The following is a 21,873-nucleotide window of genomic DNA, read 5'->3' as shown; positions in this document are numbered from 1 at the left end:
TTTTTAATCCAACCAGCACTTAATAGTTTGTTTTAAAATGTACAGTGCTTGATATTGCACACGAAACACGTAAATGTCCTAATTCATACTTAAAGTCTAGGGCACGTGAGAATTCTATATTCTGTGCAAACTAGTGGGTTTTAATAAAAACAATTATTTGCTGGTTGGAACAAAAACCTGGATGATTGGAGATCCCTGAGGACATGAATTTGTCCAGTTTGATTTAAATTTTGAACTGTATTTTGCAGAACCTGCAAACTTTCGGACAAGTCCTGCTTGTTTTTTTGGACAAACTCATTTTTTTCTGACTGTCAGGTATTCTCACCCCACCCCCCACCCCCAGCGTAGCCTTCTCTCTCGTGCAATATAGAATGCGGGCCTGAAGTCTCCATGGTTACCACAGTATACAAGCTTGGAAGCTCTAAGCCCCATGCTTGAGGCCCTGGATGTATTGTTGTCTTCTGTAGCGCCTGAGTAAAAATATGTTAAATCTTTATATATTTACTCAAAATGAGGGTGATAAGCTTAGGAATGTGTGAGAGTGAGAGAGCATGCTGATGAGTGAGTCCCGCACCCAATGAGTGAGACTTGACAAGTCTGCATTTACAGAGATCTGAATACAGCAACTTTAACTAACAGGATATAGTATTTAATGTCAAAAGCACTGGATATTATCAAATTTGTTACTCGTTATTTTAATGCAATTGCTGATGTGATGAATTTAACAAAACTAAGTACAAAAATATGTGGAAAACATCTGGGGACTCTGAATAACACTGGAAGAATAGAAAAACTCTTGAACGTTGACAGAAAAATATAGTAATGTATACAAAATTTAGACCAACATTTAAAAAAAAAAAAAAAAGGGTGTGTGTGTGTGTGTGTGTGTGCCTAATGTTAGTCCCTAATTGGGCACCTAAATAAGTTACCTGATTTTCAAAAGTGCTGAGTCATTTTTACAGTTTTGCTTTTCAATGTACAGCCACACTCGAATGTTAAACTTTGACCCTTCCATTTAAGAAAAGATTTCTAAGGCTTTGAAGAATTATAAACTTTCAGAAGGTCTTACTGTAGATGGAAGCGTTATGAGTTAATATGATTTCAATTATGGCCCTTCTGGATTTGTAATCTAATCCCATATGTCAAGGCTGCTTCCCCACTCTGAACTTTAGGGTACAAATGTGGGGGCCTGCATGAAAACTTCTAAGCTTTCCAGCTTAGATCTGGTCCGCTGCCACTGCTCCCAAAGCTAATTCCCTTCCCTGGGTAGCTTTGAGAGACTCTTCACCAATTCCCTGGTGAATACAGATCCAAACCCTTTGGATCTTAAAACAAGGAGAAATTAACCATCCCCCCTCCTTCCTCCCACCAACTCCTGGTGGATCAAGATCCAACCCCCTTGGATCTAAAAACAAGGAAAAATCAATCAGGTTCTTAAAAAGAAGGCTTTTAATTAAAGAAAAAGGTAAAAATCATCTCTGTAAAATCAGGATGGAAAATAACTTTACAGGGTAATCAAACTTAAAGAGCTCAGAGGACCCCCCTCTAGCCTTAGGTTCAAAGTACAGCAAACAGAGATAAACACTCTAGTAAAAGGTACATTTAGAAGTTGAGAAAACAAAGGTAAACTAACACGCCTTGCCTGGCTGTTTACTTACAAGTTTGAAATATGAGAGACTTGTTCAGAAAGATGTGGAGAGCCTGGATTGATGTCTGGTCCCTCTTAGTCCCAAGAGCGAACAACCCCCAAAACAAAGAGCACAAACAAAAGCCTTCTCCCCCCCCCCCCCCCCCAGATTTGAAAGTATCTTGTCCCCTTATTGGTCCTTTGGGTCAGATGTCAGCCAGGTTACCTGAGCTTCTTAACCCTTTACAGGTAAAAGGATTTTGGAGTCTCTGGCCAGGAGGGATTTTATAGTACTGTACACAGGAGAGCTGTTACCCTTCCCTTTATAGTTATGACACCATATGTTCTAGACTGGGGTACCCAAGCTACGGCCTGTGGTCCATACACGGTCCACTAGAGTATTTCATAAGGCCTGCGGCCTGCTTCAACACAATATACTAATGGCTGATTGATTAACGTTTTGTCATGTTTACATCATTTTAGTTTACACCAAGTATGTAAATAGACAATACTGTACATAGGTTGTTTCTATTTAAATACATATGAAACAAGCTGAACTTAAAATATAAATCAATACAGGTGACTTTAAATCGTATTAAAATGTGTAGAATCTGTTTCACCCACACAAGGTTGTGCTTAGGTTTATGTGGCCCTCCCTGTGTAATAAGGCTGGGCACCACTGCACTAGACAATCAGAACAATAATACATTAGCTGGAATAGCTCTTTAATCATAAAATTTGTATATATCTCTTTATAATTTTTGACTGAAATAAATTTTAGCGCCAGCAGTCTTGCAAGCTGTCAGTACCAACAACTAAACTGTTTCCTATAAAATATTCTTGTTGAATTACATTTTAACCATATAAACCCATCACCCCTTGGGGTAAAAAGATAACTTTGTAGAATCTAGTCTTATTTATTTTGCCGGTTACTTTTAAGCAAAAATCATTAATTATGCCAAATTGCTTAAAGCAGCAACATTATTTACTTATGATGAAGCCAATGTCGCTAACCTCATTTCATGAATATTGATTTAAACCTTAGGTTCCAGAGATAATCCAGACAATTAATCTACTAAATCACTTGTTTGAAGAAAATATAAAATCAATGTATAATGAAATTTGACCTTGAGACCACCTGTTAGAATCTTGCTTCTCAAAGATGATAAAACAATATTTTGAATTCTCCTCATAATGAGGGGTTCTGAGAATCTAAACCAATATAGGAGTTTGAGAGGGCACTCCCCAAGAAATTAGCACTCAGTCTTTCTATTCTTTGTCAGGCTTTCTTGAAGGTCACTATTATTTTCTAAAACACACTGCTTGAATATGACGCTCTCTTACCCCAAAACATTTATTGAATGTAATATTTAACCTTTCAGTATGAATATTTCATACAACACCCTTACAAATATCAAAATTTGTGATAGTCTCAGGTAGATCAGCACAGCTGCTGTGAGAACACTAGGAGAGGTTGAAGAGTATGATATGCTGTGTGTACATATAGAGCAGGGGTTCCCAAACTTGGTTCGCGGCTTGTACCAGGTAAGCCCCTGGCAGGCCACATACCTGCGGACGCTTTGTTTACCTGAGCGTCTGCAGGTATGGCCACTCGCAGCTCCCAGTGGCCGCGGAACAAGCCGCAAACCAAGTTTGGGAACCCCTGATATAGAGGAAGCATGTTCTTGTGGTAAGGGCACAGGATAGGGAACTGGGAGATCTGGGTTCTCTTTCAGCCATGGACTTTTTGTGTGACCTTGAGCAAGTAACTTATGGTGGAATTTTCAAAAGTTTTTGTGGGCACAACTGGCTTACTGCATGCTCCATTTGGGGCTCAGGGCATGTTTAGGGTTACAGGGGATTTTCAGAACAGAATGTTAGTTCTGCCCAAGTCCACTGAGTGTTCTGGAGGGTGAGTACTCCCAGTGGGTATTCAGTAATCACTCTGGGCCCAATGTGCTTGAAAAAGTTCCTCTTAAGGCAGTGACACAGTTCCAGCAGCCTCTGCATAATAGAGTATGGTCTTCTGCAGTGCACCTCCTCTAAACTTCCTGACTGGAAGCTAAACAATGAGGTACATTTGCCAGAGCCACACTCTCAGAGAGCAGATCTAGAGCAGGGGTGCTGGAACAATTTGTATAGTGGGGGTGCTGAGAGCCATTGAACCAAACTGTAAACCCTGCATATGATGGAAACCACTTCAAGCCAGGAGGTGCAGCAGCACCCCACCACCCATGGTTAAGTAGAATTTTCAAAAGTGCATGAGACAGGACAGAAAGGAGACAGGAGACTCTTAGAGAGGTGTCATCATAGGTTGTATTTCTAGGTGGAGGCTGAACCAGTTGCTGATTACAGCCCAGAACCCATCTAAATATGCTACAGGTCGAGATGTGAAGGAAAAAGACTAGTAGAGCTGTCAAGCAATTAAAAAGATTAATCACGATTAATCGTATGTTTAAAGAATAATAGAATACCATTTATTTAAATATTTTCTACATTTTCAAATATATTGATTTCGACTATAACACAGAATACAAAGTGTACTGTGCTCACTTTATATTTATTTGATTACAAATATTTGCACTATTTAAAACAAAAGAAATAGTATTTTTCAGTTCACCTAATACAAGTACTGTAATGCAATCTCTTTTTCATCAAAGTTGAACTTACAAATGTAGAATTATGTACAAAAAAAATTGCATTAAAAAATAAAACAGTGTAAAACTTTAGAGCCTACAAGGCCACTCAGTCCTATTTCTTGTTCAGCCAGTCACTCAGATAAACAAGTTTGTTTACATTTGCAGGAGATAATGCTGCCTGTTTCTTGTTCACAATGTCACCTGAAAGTGAGAACAGGTGTTTTCATGGCACTGTTGTAGCCGGTGTTGCAAGCTATTTACATGCCAGATGCACTAAAGATTCATATGTCCCTTCATGCTTCAACCACCATTCCAGGGGACATGCGTCCATGCTGATGACCGGTTTGCTCGATAACAATCCAAAGCAGAGCGGACTGATGCATGTTCATCTTCATCATTTGAGTCAGATGCCACCAGCAGAAGGTTGCTTTTCTTTTTTGGTGGTTTGGGTTCTGTAGTTCCTGCATCGGAGTGTTGCTCTTTTAAGACTTCTGAAAGCATGCTCCACACCTCATCCCTCTCAGATTTTGGAAGGCACGTCAGATTCTTAAACCTTGGGTCAAGTGCTGTTGCTATCTTTAGAAATCTCACATTGGTACTTTCTTTGCATTTTGTCAAATCTGCAACTAAAGTGCTCTTAAAATGAACATGTGCTGAGTCATCATCTGAGACTACTATAACTTGAAATATATAGCAGAGTGTGGATAAAATAGAGCCGGAGACATAGAAAACTCCTTGTGGGAGAATTCTCAGTCACAAATTTAATTAATGCATTATTTTTTTAACGAGCATCATCAACATGGAAGCATGTTGTCTGGAATGGTGGCCGAAGTACGAAGGGGCATAGGAATGTTTAGCATATCTGGCATGTAAATACCTTGCAATGCTGGCTACATGCCCCATGCGAATGCCTGTTCTCACTTTCTGGTGACACTGTAAATAAGAAGTAGGCAGCATTATCTCTCGTAAATATAAGCAAACTTGTTTATCTTAGTGACTGGCTGAATGAGAAGTAGGACTGAGTGGACTTGCAGGCTCTAAAGTTTTGTATTGTTTTGTTTTTGAGTGCAGTTATGTAACAAAAAAAATCAACATATTTAAGTTGCACTTTCACGATAAAGAGATTGCACTACAGTACTTGTATGAAGTGACTTGAAAAATACTGTTTCTTTTGATCATTTTTACAGTGCAAATATTTGTCATCAAAAATAATAATATAAAGTGAGCAGTCTACACTTTGTATTCTGTGTTGTAATTGAAATCAATATATATTGGAAAATGTAGGAAAAACATCCAAAATATTTAATACATTTCAGTTGGTATTCTATTGTTTAACAATACTATTAAAACTGCAATTACGATTAATTTTTTTAATCATGATTAATTTTTTCAGTTAATTGCGTGAGTTAACTGCGATTAATCGACAGCCCTAAAGACTAGACTTCCTTTCTTTCAGAGAAAGAGGTGGTGACAATATTCTCTAGCTAAGGTTTGTGATCTAACTTGACATTGATCTCATTGTGAATAGACTCGTATGTGATGAGCAGAGGGGTGACCTGGAGAGGGCAACATGCAGGGACCACATCCTTTCACTCCCGGTCAGGCTCACTACTCTGGTCATATTAGCCACCTGGGTTCTTTCAAAGTACCTTTAGAGACACCACTAGCATCTTAGATATTATAATGTACAGTATAATAGCACTCTTAATGTGTAAAGCAAAGCAAGATGTCTCAGCATTTCTTATGGGAATTATAAGGAGCAATAAATGCTTTTTGAAGAAATTCTGTGATCGTGTACATTTGGAGAACAGTTTTTTTCATGGTTTAATGATATTGAATTGATGTGGCAAATTACATTATGTTACAATCAGTTAAATAGGTTTTTTTTAGAAAATATAGTGTAGGTCAGCTTTGTCATTATTTAATAGATGGCATAAACTGCAAAATTTAGGGTGTTGGTTCAGTCCCTGCTGTAATTTTTGTTAAAGAACAATTGCAATGATTTTATTGGCATAACGAGTTCCTAATACTCATTTTTTTTAAAATTGTCCTTCTGACTTAATTTAATTGACCTCAAACTATTATTCTTTTTTCTTAATACTATGCAAAATCTTAGTATGAAGGACCTTTTCTCTCTAACATACTCTCTAAATTGAGAAGTAACTCCTGATTCCTTATATGATGGTTAGGAGACTCAGGATCTTGGAATATTTTAAGTTGATCTGGTCTCCACAATTAAAAATAACACAAATAAAAGATAGAGGGTAGATAAAATATGCTATTGAAAGTATGATTTATGAAGAGATTGAAAGAATTAATGTTACATAAAATGGCAACTCGTATTTTTTTGATTAAAACCTATGCTGTTTTTTGCTCTGTCATTTAAATGACTAAAAATGTTCATACGTGATCCTATATTTTTTCTTATTTCATTTAATACATTATTTAATGTTTTAACTGTATATAGCAAGAATCCCAATTTGTATTGTTTGCTGGTAAAATTATTTTTTGTTAAGAGATTTGCTTTTGTGGTCTGTCTCTGTGGTAGCTTTTTGTGAACTGACAGTAGCAGGGATTGATTTATTTAGCTGATGAAAAGCTTTGTATGATGATTTTGATATCCGAGGTATTTATCATTTGAATCATTGCTGTGGCCCCAATCCGGTAAAGAATGCTGCATGGATGGCCCCTGCTGAAGTCAGTGGGACTCCGTGCATGTGATTGTCTTTTTTGGATTGGGGCCCATGTTTGTAACTGTTTTAAAGTATTAAAATTAAATGGCATGTACAGTCTCTTGAGGGGAACGTAATTCTCTTTATAAAAATAACATCTGGTAGCTTATTGTTTCATAACAGGCATGACTGGTACAGCTCTCCCCCCATGTTCTTCACTGCTTGCTGTCATCTCTCTGCTGTCCATTAATGGAAATATACTGTAACATTACCAGAACTCTATTATGTCTATTTGTTGTTGAGAACTAACACAAGGTCTCTGGTTATGTTAGGATGAATGAAAATATAGTGAACCAAATTAATCCCTTGTGAAGATCCATTTACTTCCCTGGCTTTGCACCAGGAAGAGTTTGGCCCCTTTATTACTGTAAACTACAGAAATTTAAAATAATTATTGAGTGATAAAGTTTCTTTTCTAGCAATTATATGGAGTATTTTTTCTTTATGTAGTATCAGAGATGCAGACTGTGGGACAGATTACATGAAGAGCACATCAATGCAGGACGTACTGTTCAGGTAAGGATATTAAAGTGGCTATGTGAAATTAATGGGATTAAATGGCTTTTTATCTAGTGCTAGATGGGATGGGGAGGGATTTTGATAGGGATTAATATTTTATAGGCACCTGTTACTGCTTTACTTTAAAGTAGAGTTACCCAAAATGTAGCCTGAGGGGCAAATATAGCCATAGGTTTTCTCTCCTTGTAAGTGCAGAAAGAGAACAAAGATGGTCATCTACAGTGTTTATTGCTAGCAAACTCAAACCACAAAATGTTTCTATTCATCTAACAAGGTACAAATGCAAGTACATTTTGTGGTTTTGTGCCCTTATTTTTGATTTTTAAATACTGTGTGTATGCATGCAAATCTGCAGCTGTGTGTGACTCTTAGCACCTGACAAATTATTAATGCAGTCTTGTGTGTTGCAGAGTTTGAACATTGGGTTATCCTATCCTATCTCCTAGAACTGGAAGGGACCTTGAAAGGTCATCGAGTCCAGCCCCCTGCCTTTACTAGCAGGACCAAGTACTGATTTTGCCCCAGATCTCTAAGTGGCCCCCTCAAGGACTGAACTCAGAACCCTGGGTTTAGCAGGCCAATGCTCAAACCACTGAGCTATCTTATGTTATAAATGTAATTAGAACATAGCAATTGTTATAATGGAACAGACGTGGGCTCAGCTTTCCAACGTAAATAGACGTACATAGATCATCCACATTGGATGTCAGATCTGCTCTTAGATGCGTAAATACCCATTTTGCTTGCATAGGTGTCAAAGGGTCTAATCATGCATTGTGATTCAATAGCATGGACACCTGTGCCTATATGGAGGTCAATTAACTTCATGCCCAGTCAACCTTAACTTGGCCCTATGTGGAATGTCATGAAAGTTTAAAAAAACAACAACCCACATCTCCTAGATACAGAACTATACTAAGTAATATATATGCCAGAGAGTAGCATCCATCCAGCTAGTAACCCATCATCCAAAGAGCCTCATTGATAGAAATGTCTACTAAGAACATATTAAAGTTCACATTTCTAATACACCTCTACCCCGATATAACGCGGCCTGATCTGACACGAATTCAGATATAACGTGGTAAAGCAGTGCTCCGGGTGGGCGGGGCTGTGCACTCCGGTGGATCAAAGCAAGTTCGATATAATGCGGTTTCACCTATAACACGGTAAGATTTTTTGGCTCCCGAGGACAGTGTTCTATCGAGGTAGAGGTGTACTACAAACAAACCTTACCTTAAAATGGGTTATTGTCCCTTATGAAAAATAAAAGGAGATTAAAACCCAGAGTCAGAAGTAAAAGTTAATCACAAAGGAACAATGGCCTCAAACAAAGGGCAGAGTTAAGGTTGTGTGGGTGTCATCTTGAGTCCATGGCTGAGTAGGTTTGGTTTGCAAGTGGTGGAAGGTATATGATTGTCTGTGGGCAGAGATGTGAGAGGTGATATATGTAGAAATGTAGTTTTATTCTGTGTTTCCAGGTTCTGGGAGGTTTGAGTTTGGCATTATTATGTTTTGCATGACGTGTTTCTGATGTTTGAAGATGAAGTAACAGCACGTGGTTCTTTGTATACTCCAAAGTTTCTTCTGAAGGTGGCTGCAGAATCAGACCCTTAGAACAACAGTTAGAATAATATTGTAACCTAGGCTCCTGCCAAGTCGACACCTATTTAGCCACAACTGAGTTAAAATTGTGCTGTTTATAGATAGTTGAACAGTGATGGTAGATAGGGCTTTACGTGGAGTTCTAATTTTATCGATATCACTCTGTTACAGTTTTAGCAAGATGACGTCTACCAGTTGTAGACTCAGAAATGCCACCTGTATTAATAAAATGTGAAATATATTTAAAGATAAAACCTGTAATACAAAGGAGTTTTTTATACTGTATCTGCGACTATGTAATGTTGGGGCTGAGCAGAAGGGGTACCATTTTCTCTTAAAGCTAACCCAGTGTCCTTACTTTTTTATTTAATTCTTTTATGCTTTCATGTTTTGATGCTGAAAGGATAAGTTATGCATTAAACTGATATACAGTCTGATATTAACAGCCCAGAATAAGTATTTGGATCCATGCAAGCAAAGAATAGACTAGGACTTTGTTTTAATTAAATAGTTAGGAGTCTGGAGTACTTGATAATAAATTATATGACATGTAGAATGTGTTTGCTGTAAGCTGTTTAAATGTTTACCAACGGACTTGTGTTCTGTTTGTTTGCAAAGAAATCAGATTAATTATTTTGATACCAAATGTTCTCTGCAGCACACACTTTGCTCTCAGAATTAGATGTTGTAAAAATACATTAGGAATCCCTAAGTCAATATTGACCCAAGGCATCCGCCACAGGTTTTAGACAAATATATGCACAGCCACTCTACATTTAATCCATGTACGCATAATTAGCCATTTTTCTGAATTTTCAGTTTACACAGAATAATTACTTTTATTGTACTTTAAAGCTGGACAAAAGTATAATAGAAGTATAGGTAAGTATAAATGTATACCTCTTACTCCGGGTAAACCGAATGAGATATTAAAAAACAGTTTTAAAAGAAAATTTCACCAATGGGTGAAAGATTTTGGGAAATATTATTTTGCAGAAAATTATGCCATTCCTTTCAGAACATTAAGAAGGTAGCTCTTGCATATAGTGTCCTCAATTTCTGAAATAGTTTTGATAGATTTTTCCCCCCCTTCTAATATACTGTCACAGGGCATGCCTGCCCTGTAGTGCCCCCTGTTGACTCAGTGTTGTGCTGTGTGCCCTCCCTGCCATAATTTTGCTTCATTTGAACTGGGGCTCAGCCCTCTGGCTGGGTCATTTTGAGTTCAGTTCCCTTTCAGGGTAACAAGTACAAACAAAAGTTGCAACCAATTCAAAGTACTTTCTCTCCACTTGGTCTCCTCTTTAACCCACCCTGACTCCCAGGCTCTTTCCCTAGAGTCCCCTCAGTCTCCTGCAGACCCTCATTCAGGGCCTTCTACAGGAGCCTACCAACTTTCTGTGGTTCCACGCTCTTCATACTGAGTTCTCATCCCTTTTAAAGAAATCACCCAGCTGATCAAGTCCAGTTTGGGGGATGGGGGTGGGAGGGAAGGAATAGTAGCTAATCTGGAGTAGATGTGACTGAGCCCAACTACCCCTTAAGGGTCAGTCAACCATGTGACACACATCCTAGTCACTCTATAGAGCTACAGGGGCAACACACATGTAATAACTTGGTAAATTTTACTGAGGAGTTTGCCCCGGACAGATCATTAATAGTCTATCATAAGCTTTAAGAGGACTCAAAAGGAACAGTACACCAGCCCAGCGAGGTGTTATTACAACAGATAAATGAATGCTCCCAGTTGGAGGTAAAACATATTACCACTATCATAGAGTATGTAAGTTGTTGAATAAAAAGGAAAAAATGCCAAGGATGCCCTGTCTAGCTCCAGTCCATTTCCAACCTAGACTTGCACAACAGGAAAGTCCTGCTTAGTGAACATGTGCAAAAGAGAGAGCCTATTTTGAACAATATACCAAATAGTTCTGGGATATGCTGTCCTTAAAAGGCAATTCTAATCAGAAAACTAACTTGAAAATTTTTGTTTAATGCTTTTTCATTCATAAACTGAACACACCTGAGTTGCAAATCATGAGTGAAAGATTTTTTTTTTTCTAGCTGTCAGCCCTACGAACTCAAACTGTGCTCTTTGTTTCTCATATATCTTCTTCCACAGTAATAAAGACTCTATAGGACAAATTATTCACTCTGTTATACCTTTGCAGTGCCTTTGTCTTCAAATGGAGTTTACATTATTCTTCAGTTGGGTTATACAGGTCAGGTACATTTTTTTTTTTTTTTTTGGCTCCAGACCAATGGGGGCGTCATAGGGGAAGTCAGAATGCCCATTGTGATCCTGGGAGACCCCACCTACCCCTTAATGCCGTGGCTTATGAAGCCATACAATGGGCAACTTGACAGCAGCAAGGAGCGGTTCAACAACAGGCTGAGCAAGTGTAGAATGACTGTTGATTGTGCTTTTGGCCGTTTAAAAGCCCGCTGGCGATGCCTGTATGGGAAGCTGGACCTGGCTGATGACAATATTCTATGCTTATAGCCGCAGTCTGTATGCTCCATGATATCTGTGAAGGGAACTGTGAAAGCTTCACTCAGGGCTGGACCGCAGAGGCTCAGCGCTTGGAGGCTGAGTTTGAACAGCCAGAGACCAGGGCTATTAGAGGGGCACAGCATGGGGCCATAAGGATCAGGGATGCCATGAGGCAGCAATTTGAAGCTGAAAGCCACTAATATTTGTTGCTATGCTCGGGATTGCAGTGCTTGTAATGCTAAGAGGTGATTGGTGCACATGATGTAATATGTGGGTTTAACATAATTGTATGTTGCTTTGCAGTGCTCTTTTTGCTTTCAATTAATAGAATAAAGATCGCTTTCAAATCAACACAATTCTTTTATTAAAAGACAACAACCAGTGGGGAGAGTCAAATGAAAAAATACATCAGCAGGGAGGGAGATGGGTGATGGGAAGGATTGGGGTAATGGAAGGTCTCAAGAGGAGGAGGGGTCCCCGGATAGCTACAGATTTGTGTATGTCCAGGGATCATATCCAACCTTCTCCTTTGGAGTACAATGCAGTGGGTGCTGTACTTCAGCAGGGCCAAACTGCAGAGGGATGGGTGTTGAGTGCAGTGGGTAGTGGGAGTCCGCAGTGCTGGACTGTGAGGAGGGAGGAGTGCAATGCTGCAGGTATAGACTGGAGCCAGGAGGTTGATAAGAGTGTGCTGGCGGTGTCTGGGGGGCGCATGGGAAACAGTTTTGCAATAGTGGCTGCAGGGGAGGGCAGGCGCGGAGCTGCTCGGTTTGCAGTGCTAATATCGCCTGGAGCATGTCCACTTGGCGTTCCATAACATTTAAGAGCCGCTCCGTGGCTTCATTCTGGCGTGCTGCGTTCTCCTTTCGGTCCCTCTTCTCGCTGTTTCGCCACTCCTTCAATTCCTGTTTCTTGGCGGCGGAGCGCATCATAACTTCACTCAGAAACTCCTCCTTAATTCTTCTTGACCGCTTTCTAATTCTGCACAGCTGTTCAGCCGGCGATAACAAAGAGGGAGCCCCAAGGTCATCTCTGTGAAGTTTAAACACAACATTTTACAGAAGCAGTATTGTTTGCAACACAGACAACACTGATTCAATGATTTAAAACACAGCCAGTACTCACACACCTGTCACTAACTGGCTGACCCCAGGCAAGCACATATGAGCCACAAGACCCCCAAAATGGTGAGTAGCCTCAGGGGCAGGATAAATCACCCTTCCCTGACCCTGCTGTACACTGGGCACATGATCTGGGGGAGAATCAACACTATGGGGGGCCTGATAATCATTCCTGTTCCCACACTTTCCAGAGGATGGGATCATTATGGAAGGTATCTGAGGGAGATTCCCGTGAAGTGAGGGAGTCAGTCAACAGCCTGTTCCGCCACTCAGACTAACCCTGAAGTGGAAGACAAGCCTGCTTTCTGCAACCCTCCTGTCCTCCTACGCCCAACAACTGACTTCAGCAATTCCCAAAATCAGATCCACTTACCAGGGGCCTCCTCTCCTCTTTGCGCTTTGCCAACATCCGACAGCTGTGACTGGCTAGCCTCCTCCGGGGTAGAAAAGAGCTCTTGGCTGCATGCATCTCTGACCTCCGAGTCATCCTCTGCCTCTGGGTCCCCCTCCACATCCTCGTCCAAGTTTTCCTCCTCCTGACTTGGTCCACTCTCAACTGACACGCGCGCCAACGAAGTATCCACAAGGGCCTGCGCAGTGTAGGTGGGGTCGCCGCCGAGTATCGCGTCCAGCTCCAGATGAGGTCTCAGCAGTGCCTTATATAATGGTACTAACACTTCCCCCATCTCTACTAGAAATACCTCGCCTGATGCATCCTAGGGTTGCATTAGCCTTTTTCATGGCTGCATCACACTGGCAGCTCATAGTCATCCTGTGATCAGCCAGTACACCCAGTGTGTTTGATATTATATTTGAAGTTAAAGAATATAATAAACTGGAGAGAAGAGAAAAAGGGGAAGGGCTATGGGGAGGATCAGTGACAATTACAGGGGGCATAATGAGGCAGGGGGAAGTAGTTGATGGCATTAAGACTAGTGTAGACTATTGGCAGTAGAGTTGCTGGGTGCCCTGGGATATCTGGTGCTGTAGTGAAGGCTGTGATGCCAGACAGGCTAAGTATCCATAGGGTCTGACAGCAGTGGTGGTGCCTTATGTCTCTGGAGGCCTTTGAGGGAGCTTTGGATCTCTACTTCTAGGATACCTGGAAGAAGCAGTTGCTGGGGGCTTTGTGGAAGCCTACACTAGAACCTGATGCCTTTGAATTGATTCCCTTTACGTCCTTCCCTTTGAGCAGTCACTAATGAATAGCTTAGCACAGGAACTGTGGATGTGACATGTTGCCAGGATGAATCCAGGGCTGTTAGCATGTAAATGGCGTTGTGCGAAGTGATATTTATATGTTTGTTAATATCACTTTTCACAGCCTCCCAGCTCTAAAGGCAGCGTTGCAGCCAGCAGCAGCGCAGAAGTAAGGATGGCAATGGAGCACTAGTAAGTCTGTTGTGAAAAGTGATATTAACAAACATACAAATCTCACACCTTCTTGTCAACTGTCTGAAATGGGCCATCTTGATTATCACTACAAATTTTTTTTCTCCTGCTGATAATAGCTCATCTTAATTAATTAGCCTCTTAGAGTTGGTGTGGCAACTTCCACCTTTTCATGTTCTCTGCATGTATATATATCTTCTTACTGTATGTTCCATTCTATGCATCTAATGAAGTTGGCTGTAGCCAACAAAAGCTTATGCTCAAATAAATTTGTTAGTCTGTAAGGTGCCACAAGTACTCCTGTTCTTTTTTTAGGAGTACACCTCTACCCCGATATAACGCGACCCGATGTAACGTGGGTTCTCATACAAGGCAGTAAAGCTCTGACACGCTGCTCTGAGCAGCGTGTTAAGGGTGCCGAGCCAGGCCGGGGCCGAGGGGTTCGATAAGGGGCAGAGGGTCTTGGGGGTGGTCAGGGGCTTCCCCCCCAGGGTCTGGGGGCAGGAGCTGTGGGAAGGCACTTTTGGGGGCCCCGCAGTCCCAGAGTGTCCCGGGAGATTAGCGGGGGGCCGGGAGCAGCCCGCTCTGCTTCCCTCGCCCCAGCCCCAGCCGTGTCGCTCGGGGGAGGGGATCCCCCCCGCACTCACCAGCAGCGGCGGAAACGGAGCAGCCCGGCCCCAGCCCGCTCCACTCCGCCAGCTCCCAGCCGCAGTGCTCCGCTTCCCGCCGCAGGTGAGTACGGGGGGCGTCCTTTACCCAACCTCCCTGCACTCACCTGCGGCGGGAAGCAGAGCACCGTGGCTGGGAGGTGACAGAGTGGAGCGGGCTGGGGCCGGGCTGCTCCACTTCCCGCCGCTGCTGGTGAGTGCCTGTCAGGGGGCGGCGGGGGTGTGTGGGGTGGATAGGGGTCGGCGCAGTCAGGGGACAGGGGGGATGGGTAGGGGTGGGGTCCTGGGGGTGATTAGGGATGGGGGGTCTCTGGAGGGGGCGGTCAGGGAACAAGGAACGGGGGGGCCAAAGCAAGTTTGATTTGTTGCCCCCACAGTCCTCCCCTAGCACTGCCCCTGCATGTGTGTCTGACTGTTAAATTATAAATTACTTTTTTTGCCAGTCTCAGTGCTGATTGGTCTGCCGTTTAATGCAGCTCTTCAACTGCTGAACAATCAAGCCCTCAAATGTTGTCTCAGTCCTACCTTTTTAGTCTCAAGACAACAAACCTGCACGCACGATACTACAATCCACAGAGTCCAATTTTCATGAAAGTGGCGATGATACAAATATATATTTTATTTAGGAATAATGATCGCTGCATTATACGTTTACAGTACTTTTTGAACTAAACATACTACATTGTGACAGAAATGTGTGTGTAATTTTCTAAAATGCTAGATTTAAATTATATATTTTATAGCACTTGCTCTGTTTCATGCATGTACTCGTGACCCCCACATAAAAACCTTGTGCCCCCCCTTAGGGGTCACGACCCCCCAGTTTGAGAATCCCTGTGCTAGACACCATAGGACGTGTACAAGAGAGAGCCCCTCTCCTTAAACACTTAGAAGCGGCAGAGCTGGGAAGGTGTATGTAAAAATTGTGTATGTAAAAATTTAATATTTTTCAATATTTAACAATAGTTATCTCTCTCTGTCTTGTTCATGAAGGGTCATATCCTCTGCCCATTGTCTGTCCTGAGTAATGGGGTCAGGTGTTGGGCATGTGTGAGAAGCCATTCTGTGGAGACTACTTCAGTAGGCCAAAGTAGCCAATGTTGGACCTTTTCTCCACCCCACCACATACAGCTGTCCCATGCCCCAGCCCCTCCTGCTTCTGTATGCTGCCACATATGATACTTCACCCTTACCCACTTTCTGCATCCTCCTGCAATGGAACTGCATCCGTTGTGATGCAAAGAGTCTGTCTGTGATCAAGGAGAAGTGGATTTGCCTCAGCTGAACAGTGAAGCCAGTGCTGGCTGCATCATTAAAATTGGTGTCTATTCCAGTGTTTACATAATCTTTTATCAACTCTAACAAGGTTAGTTCTTTGTTCTAAAACACTCAGGCAGGTCCTTTCCGTTCATTAATAACACACAGGAGTTTAGTAAATATGAGCCTGGCACTAATTGCAACTTTTGGTAGCCTTAGCAGAGAAAACAAGAATCGAATGGTCCTGGAGGCTGAACTATGTTTTTGGCCCAAGGGGAAAACTCTTTAGGCAAGAAGTATCTTTAGTTCTGAAATTGTACAGTACCAAGCAAATACTGTAGATAACTAGAGGACTCAGTTAATTAAATCTGTCAATCCAAAACACCTTTCCCTAGCATTAAATACACTCATCTTTTTTTCATATGCTATATATATAAAACAACATTTTTAAATTTCCGGTCTGAAACCCATGACATCTTTTCCTTTTAGCACAAGACAGGGAATTATGAACAAAAGCAGGACATTATTTTGTGCTTTGTTTCATGATCAGCAACTTTCCTTCGCTCAGCTGGCAAGCTTTTGTGTGTCTGCCTCTTGATTTGAACACAGGAATTTTGGTAGTTCACAGCTGACACGTATCATGTGATTCTCTAGGACTCTACTTTTCCCATTCATTCTTTGTCACGCAGACCCCCAAAAGAGTATACCTCCTTGATAGTTGGCTGGTATCTCTCACATAATCCATTTAGATGGCTACTCCCTGTTCATCTGTGTCTTCTCTGATGACCTTCACCCTCACCCCCCAACCAGAGTCTTTACACACATAAGAAAACATACATCACAGGCAGTAAGGGCCACCTGTAAATAGTGTGAATAGAGTAAATAGTAAAGTGACAGGAAAGGTAATTCACACATAGACCAAACAAGAAAAATATAAAAAATTACCAAGAAAAAAAAGTTTAAAAATTGTAGGTTTCAGAGTAGCAGCCGTGTTAGTCTGTATCCTCAAAAATAACAGGAGTACTTGTGGCACCTGTTATTTTTGAGGATACAGACTAACACGGCTGCTACTCTGAAACCTGTCATTATGCAAGGCACTGCATTTAGCCGTATGGAGTGGAAATCCATCAACTTTATGAAAAAACTCAAAATTTGTTAGTCTCTAAGGTGCCACAAGTACTCCTGTTATTTTTAAAAATTGTGAATTTTAAAATTAAATGCATAAGAGCAAGAAACAAGGAAATCATATAATCAGTAATATCCATATAACAGTCTATACCAAATATTTACTTGTATTCTTGCCCATAATTGCTTTTCACAAAAAACCCCAAATCCCACCACATATTCTAGTATCTTAATTGTCCTGGATCATCTAAAGTTTTTCATTGTTGTTAGTATGTCATATCTAGGTTGCATTATGATTCCCTACAATCCAAATAGGATGTAAATATTTCTGAATTGGCGTTTGCAGTCCTTAAAAGCCTCATGAAGGGACACTCCAGAAGTAAATAGCACAGGGTATGTGTCTTTGAATGAGGAACCAGGCCCCAATTGTACAAATTCTTATCCTTGTGAATAATCTCATTTCAGTCAGTGGAACCACTCGTGATTAAAATTATGCAGGTGCCAAGGTGTTTGTAGGATAGGGTTGCCAGCTTTCTAATTTCATAAAATCAAACACTCTAGCCCCGCCCCTTCCCCGAGGCCCTGACCTCCTGCTCACCTCATTTCCCCTCCCTCAGATTGAGGCAGGAGGTTGGGGTGGGGCTGGGGATGAGGGGTACAGGAGGGGGCTCCAGGTTAAGGCAGGGGGTTGAGGTGTGGGAGAGGGTGAGGGCTCTAGGCTGGAGGTGCTGGCTCTGGGGTGGGGCTGGGGATGAGGGGTACAGGAGGTGGCTCCAGGCTGGGGGTTGGGGCTGAGGGATTTGGAGTGCGGGAGGGGACTGTGGGTTGAGGCAGGGAGTTGGGGTGCAGGAGGAGGTGAGGACTCTGGGGTGGGGCCGGGGATGAGGGGTTTAGGGTGTGGGAGGGGGCTCTGGGCTGGGGCAGGGAACCTGGCCAATGGGAGTGCAGAGCTGGTGCTCAGGGCAGGGGCAGCGCGCAGTGTCCCGTGGTCCCCCAACCTAGGAGCTGGACCTGCTGGCCACTTCCGGGGTGCGGCGCCAGGACAGGAAGGGACTAGCCTGCCTTCGCCCCGCAGCACCGCTGACCGAACTTTTAATGGCCTGATTGGCGGTGCTGACCGGAGCCGCCAGGGTCCCTTTTTGACTGGGTGTTCCGGTTGAAAATCGGACATCTGGTCACCCTATTGCAGGATTTGGGACATAATGAGTAAGGCTATGTTTTAGTCATGGGTATTTTTGGTAAAATTAATGGACAGGTCCCGGGCAGTAAACAAAAATTCACGGTCCGTGACCTGTCCATGACTTGTACTATATACCGCTGACTAAATCGGGAGGAGCGGGGGTGGCCTGGGGATGCCGTGGGTGCCCGGGGGGTGGGGGAGAGGCCTGGCACCAATGGTGAGCTGGAGCCGGTTCACACCGGTTCGCAAGAACCGGTTGTTAAATTTAGAAGCTGGTGTAGAACCGGTTGTAAAGGGGCCGGCGGGTGGGGAAACTCCGGTCCGCGGGCCACATCCGGCCCGCGGGACCGTCCTGTCTGGCCTGCCTGAGCTCCCAGCTGGGGAGGCTCCTCCGGCCCCTCCCCTGCTTCCTCCCCCCCGCAGAGCCCCAGTGCGCTGCGCCGCTGGTGCCAGCACTCTGGACAGCTCTGCAGCTCCTGCCGCTTTGAGCAGCATGGTAAGAGGGCCAGGGCTGGAAGGAGGGGTTGGATAAGGGGCAGGGAGTGGTTGAAGGGGGTGGAGGTTCTGGGGGGGCGGTCAGGGGACGGGGAACGGGGGGGGTTGGGTAGGCATGGGAGTTCCGGGGGTCTGTTGGGGTGGTGGTGGATGGGATCGGGGCAGTCAGGGGACAGGGAGTGGGGCGAGTTGGGTAGGGGGTGGGGTCCTGGGAGGCAGTTAGGGTGGGGGGTCTTGGGAGGGGGTGGTCAGGGGACAAGGAGTGGGGGGGTTGATGGGTTGCGGGTTCTGAGGGGGGCAGTCGGGGGCAGGAAGTGGGTTGGGGTTGGATGGTGGGGGGGCAGACAGGCATGTGGGGCTTGTACTCCCCGCGCGGTTCCCTACCGCAGTGGTCTCCAAAGTGGGGTGCGGAAGAGGATCCTTCGGGGTGCGCGGCGGGGGAGCGCCGCTGGAGCAGCGCCGCTTTTTCCCCCCCTCCCTCGGCAGTTCGGCCGGGAGTCCGAGAGCCACCCGCCCGCGCCCTCTCCCCCCCCCCCCCCCCCGGCAGTGTTTTTTTGTTGTTTTTTTTGCTTCGACAGTTCGGCCAGGAGCAGGGGGTGCGTGCTCAAAATTTTTTTACTGATGGGGTGCGTGATCAAAAAAGTTTGGAGACCACTGCAGTAAGGAACCAGTTATTAGGATTTTGGGAGCTCATCACTGCCTGGCACCCCCACTGGTGCCGGAGGAGGCGGGCAGTGGCACGTGGCCCGGGACCCCCACTCGTGTTGGGGAGGGGGTTGGCGGGGCTGGCAGGCTCCCTACCTGGCTCCTCGCGACTCCCTGGAAGTGGCAACATGTCCCTCTCTCAGCTCCTAGCTCCACACGCTGCCGCTGCCTACGCCCCAAGCGCCGGCTCCCCAGCTCCCATTGGCCAGGAACACGTTACAAGAATGTTTCTACATTTTTCCTTTTACCTTGTCAGAATATTGTCAGTGTACACCCTTTGCTATCAAAATAAAAGGAGGTTCTGACCTATATTGTAATAACATCTAGACTTGAGTATTGTAACTCCTTACTCACTGAATTCTTGCTAAATCAGCATGTGAATTAGTTTAATCATCAGGTTATATTTCCTTCTCATCAAGATCAGGTCAGTATATTAACCTATTTTACAGTTATTATATTGTCTCTGATATGTTTGGCCTTTGTGGAAAAGTCTAAATTTTATATTCTCAGCGTTTTTGCAGTTCAAGATAAAATTAATTATGCTAGCTCTAGGATGGCATCTGTTTCATTGAAAGTTGACAATTCCTGTCTCTTGGAGAATCCTGGATAGATTTTAAGATTTTTCTTACGATTTGTAAGATCTCCATGAGTCTTTTATGTATCTTAGCTTTGCTAAAACTATATTCTGTGTCATGCCCTTGATAATGATCAAGGAAATGGTTGCTTTTTGCATCATTTCAGTTGAAGACTTTTCGTTTTTGTGCATACTGTCTACCACTTGATAGAAATATTAGTTTTACAGTGTCTAAGAACAAACTAGAAGACTAAGGTTTTCTCTCTGCTCTTTGTTTTTATGATTGTTTTCCTTTTAATAAGGTAATAGCAAATCATCGTGTTAAGATTTTTTTGTGAATAGTGTTATGCTTTAGAGTGGATTTAGCTGCAGGAACTTAAATGTTAAAAACTAATTCAAAAGATTCCAGGTTCTGATAGGGCATACTTTAAATAGTATGTCCTGAAATTTAATTACTTTGTATAGATGTTTTCCCATTCCACTGTTGATGTTTTTAAGGATATTTTTAGAGGGGGGCAGGAGAAACACTGAAACTGACTATACACAAAGTACTGTCAAATGCATAACTGAAAAAAATAGAGCAATTTATATTCTGCAAATTTCTTTTAGTTTTAGTAATCTTAGATATTACTTGTCAGCACATTTTAAGAGAAAAATGTGGCATTTTTCCAAATGACATGTTAACCCAATTTAAAATGTTTGGTACTCTGTAAAACAAAAGGGAAATTCACAGACAAAAACTTTGTTAAAAGAGAGTTTAGCTGAATTCCAATGAAAAACACTTTCATCCTTATGCCCCAAAACAGTATTACACTTTCTATACAGGAAACATACACCTGCAAACCACTCATTCACCCTAAATGTTAGAAGGTCTGGAAATGAACAGTGAAAGGATCCAGCCATTTCCTTTTTGACAAACAACCTCTCATCATTCACTATCATCACAGCCAGTTTATGCCCCTTCACAATTTTAACTTTGCTCCCCCTTTTTTTGTTCTATGATGGAAAAATATTGTTTATTAAATGTGTTGTAAAGTTTTGGAAAGGGAGATAGTCTGTGCACATTGTTACATTTAGAGTTCTATACAATTTTCTTATTGTGATATGTTGGTGGAGTCAGTAGGAATTGCAGGTGGTCAGTACCTATGAAAATGAGGCCTTTGACATTTTAACTTTGGCACCCAAAATTTGTGGATAATTCGAGAATTTAGGCTCAAACTCTGTCTCTGTGCCTCAGTTTCTGTATCTTTACAATGGGAATAATGCGTGTTATTCACCCTGGTAAAGTACTTTGAGATCTAGGGATGGAAGCACTATATAAGAGATAAATAATATTGCTGTTTTATTATATAGCGAGATATACAAGCACTTGAAACAAAGATTGCCTCTTACTCATTTCAGTAGTCAAATTCTTTGGGAAAACGGGCAGATCAAGATTCCAGATATTATACAGAGACATTCCAGGTCTTACATACTAAAGCTTCAAACTTCAAAATACTTAAAGGAGCTTGGATTAAGGAGACCATGCTTCCACATCACTTGATATAGGTTGCTTAAAAAATAGAATCAAATTTGTGAGGGAAAGGGTAAAACAAAAAGGGTAAAAAGTACAGTTCCATTGTCCGCCCACAAACTAAGCTCCACTCATTTAACACCACCATAATGAGAAGCCATTTACAATAGATTTTGCAGATATTCAAAATATCTTGCATGCTGTGCTGCATTTCGGTGGGCTCTTCA

General features: G+C 42.7%; 1 protein-coding gene across 2 annotated transcripts in view; it reads left to right on the top strand.

The window, feature by feature from the left end:
* STX17 (syntaxin 17) overlaps positions 1 to 21,873 on the top strand; it is a 69,168-nt gene that overhangs the window by 7,192 nt on the left and 40,103 nt on the right. For both annotated transcript variants that reach the window (XM_065398252.1, XM_065398253.1), the window contains exon 3: positions 7,449 to 7,514. In XM_065398252.1, coding sequence (XP_065254324.1) covers positions 7,449 to 7,514 — 66 coding nt within the window. The remainder of the gene's footprint in view (positions 1 to 7,448; positions 7,515 to 21,873) is intronic.

The sequence above is a fragment of the Emys orbicularis genome, chromosome 2, assembly GCF_028017835.1.
Source record: "Emys orbicularis isolate rEmyOrb1 chromosome 2, rEmyOrb1.hap1, whole genome shotgun sequence".
Lineage (NCBI taxonomy): Eukaryota > Metazoa > Chordata > Testudines > Emydidae > Emys > Emys orbicularis.
The sequence above is the reverse complement of the archived record's forward strand: the minus strand, read 5'-3'. Positions and strand labels throughout refer to the sequence as shown.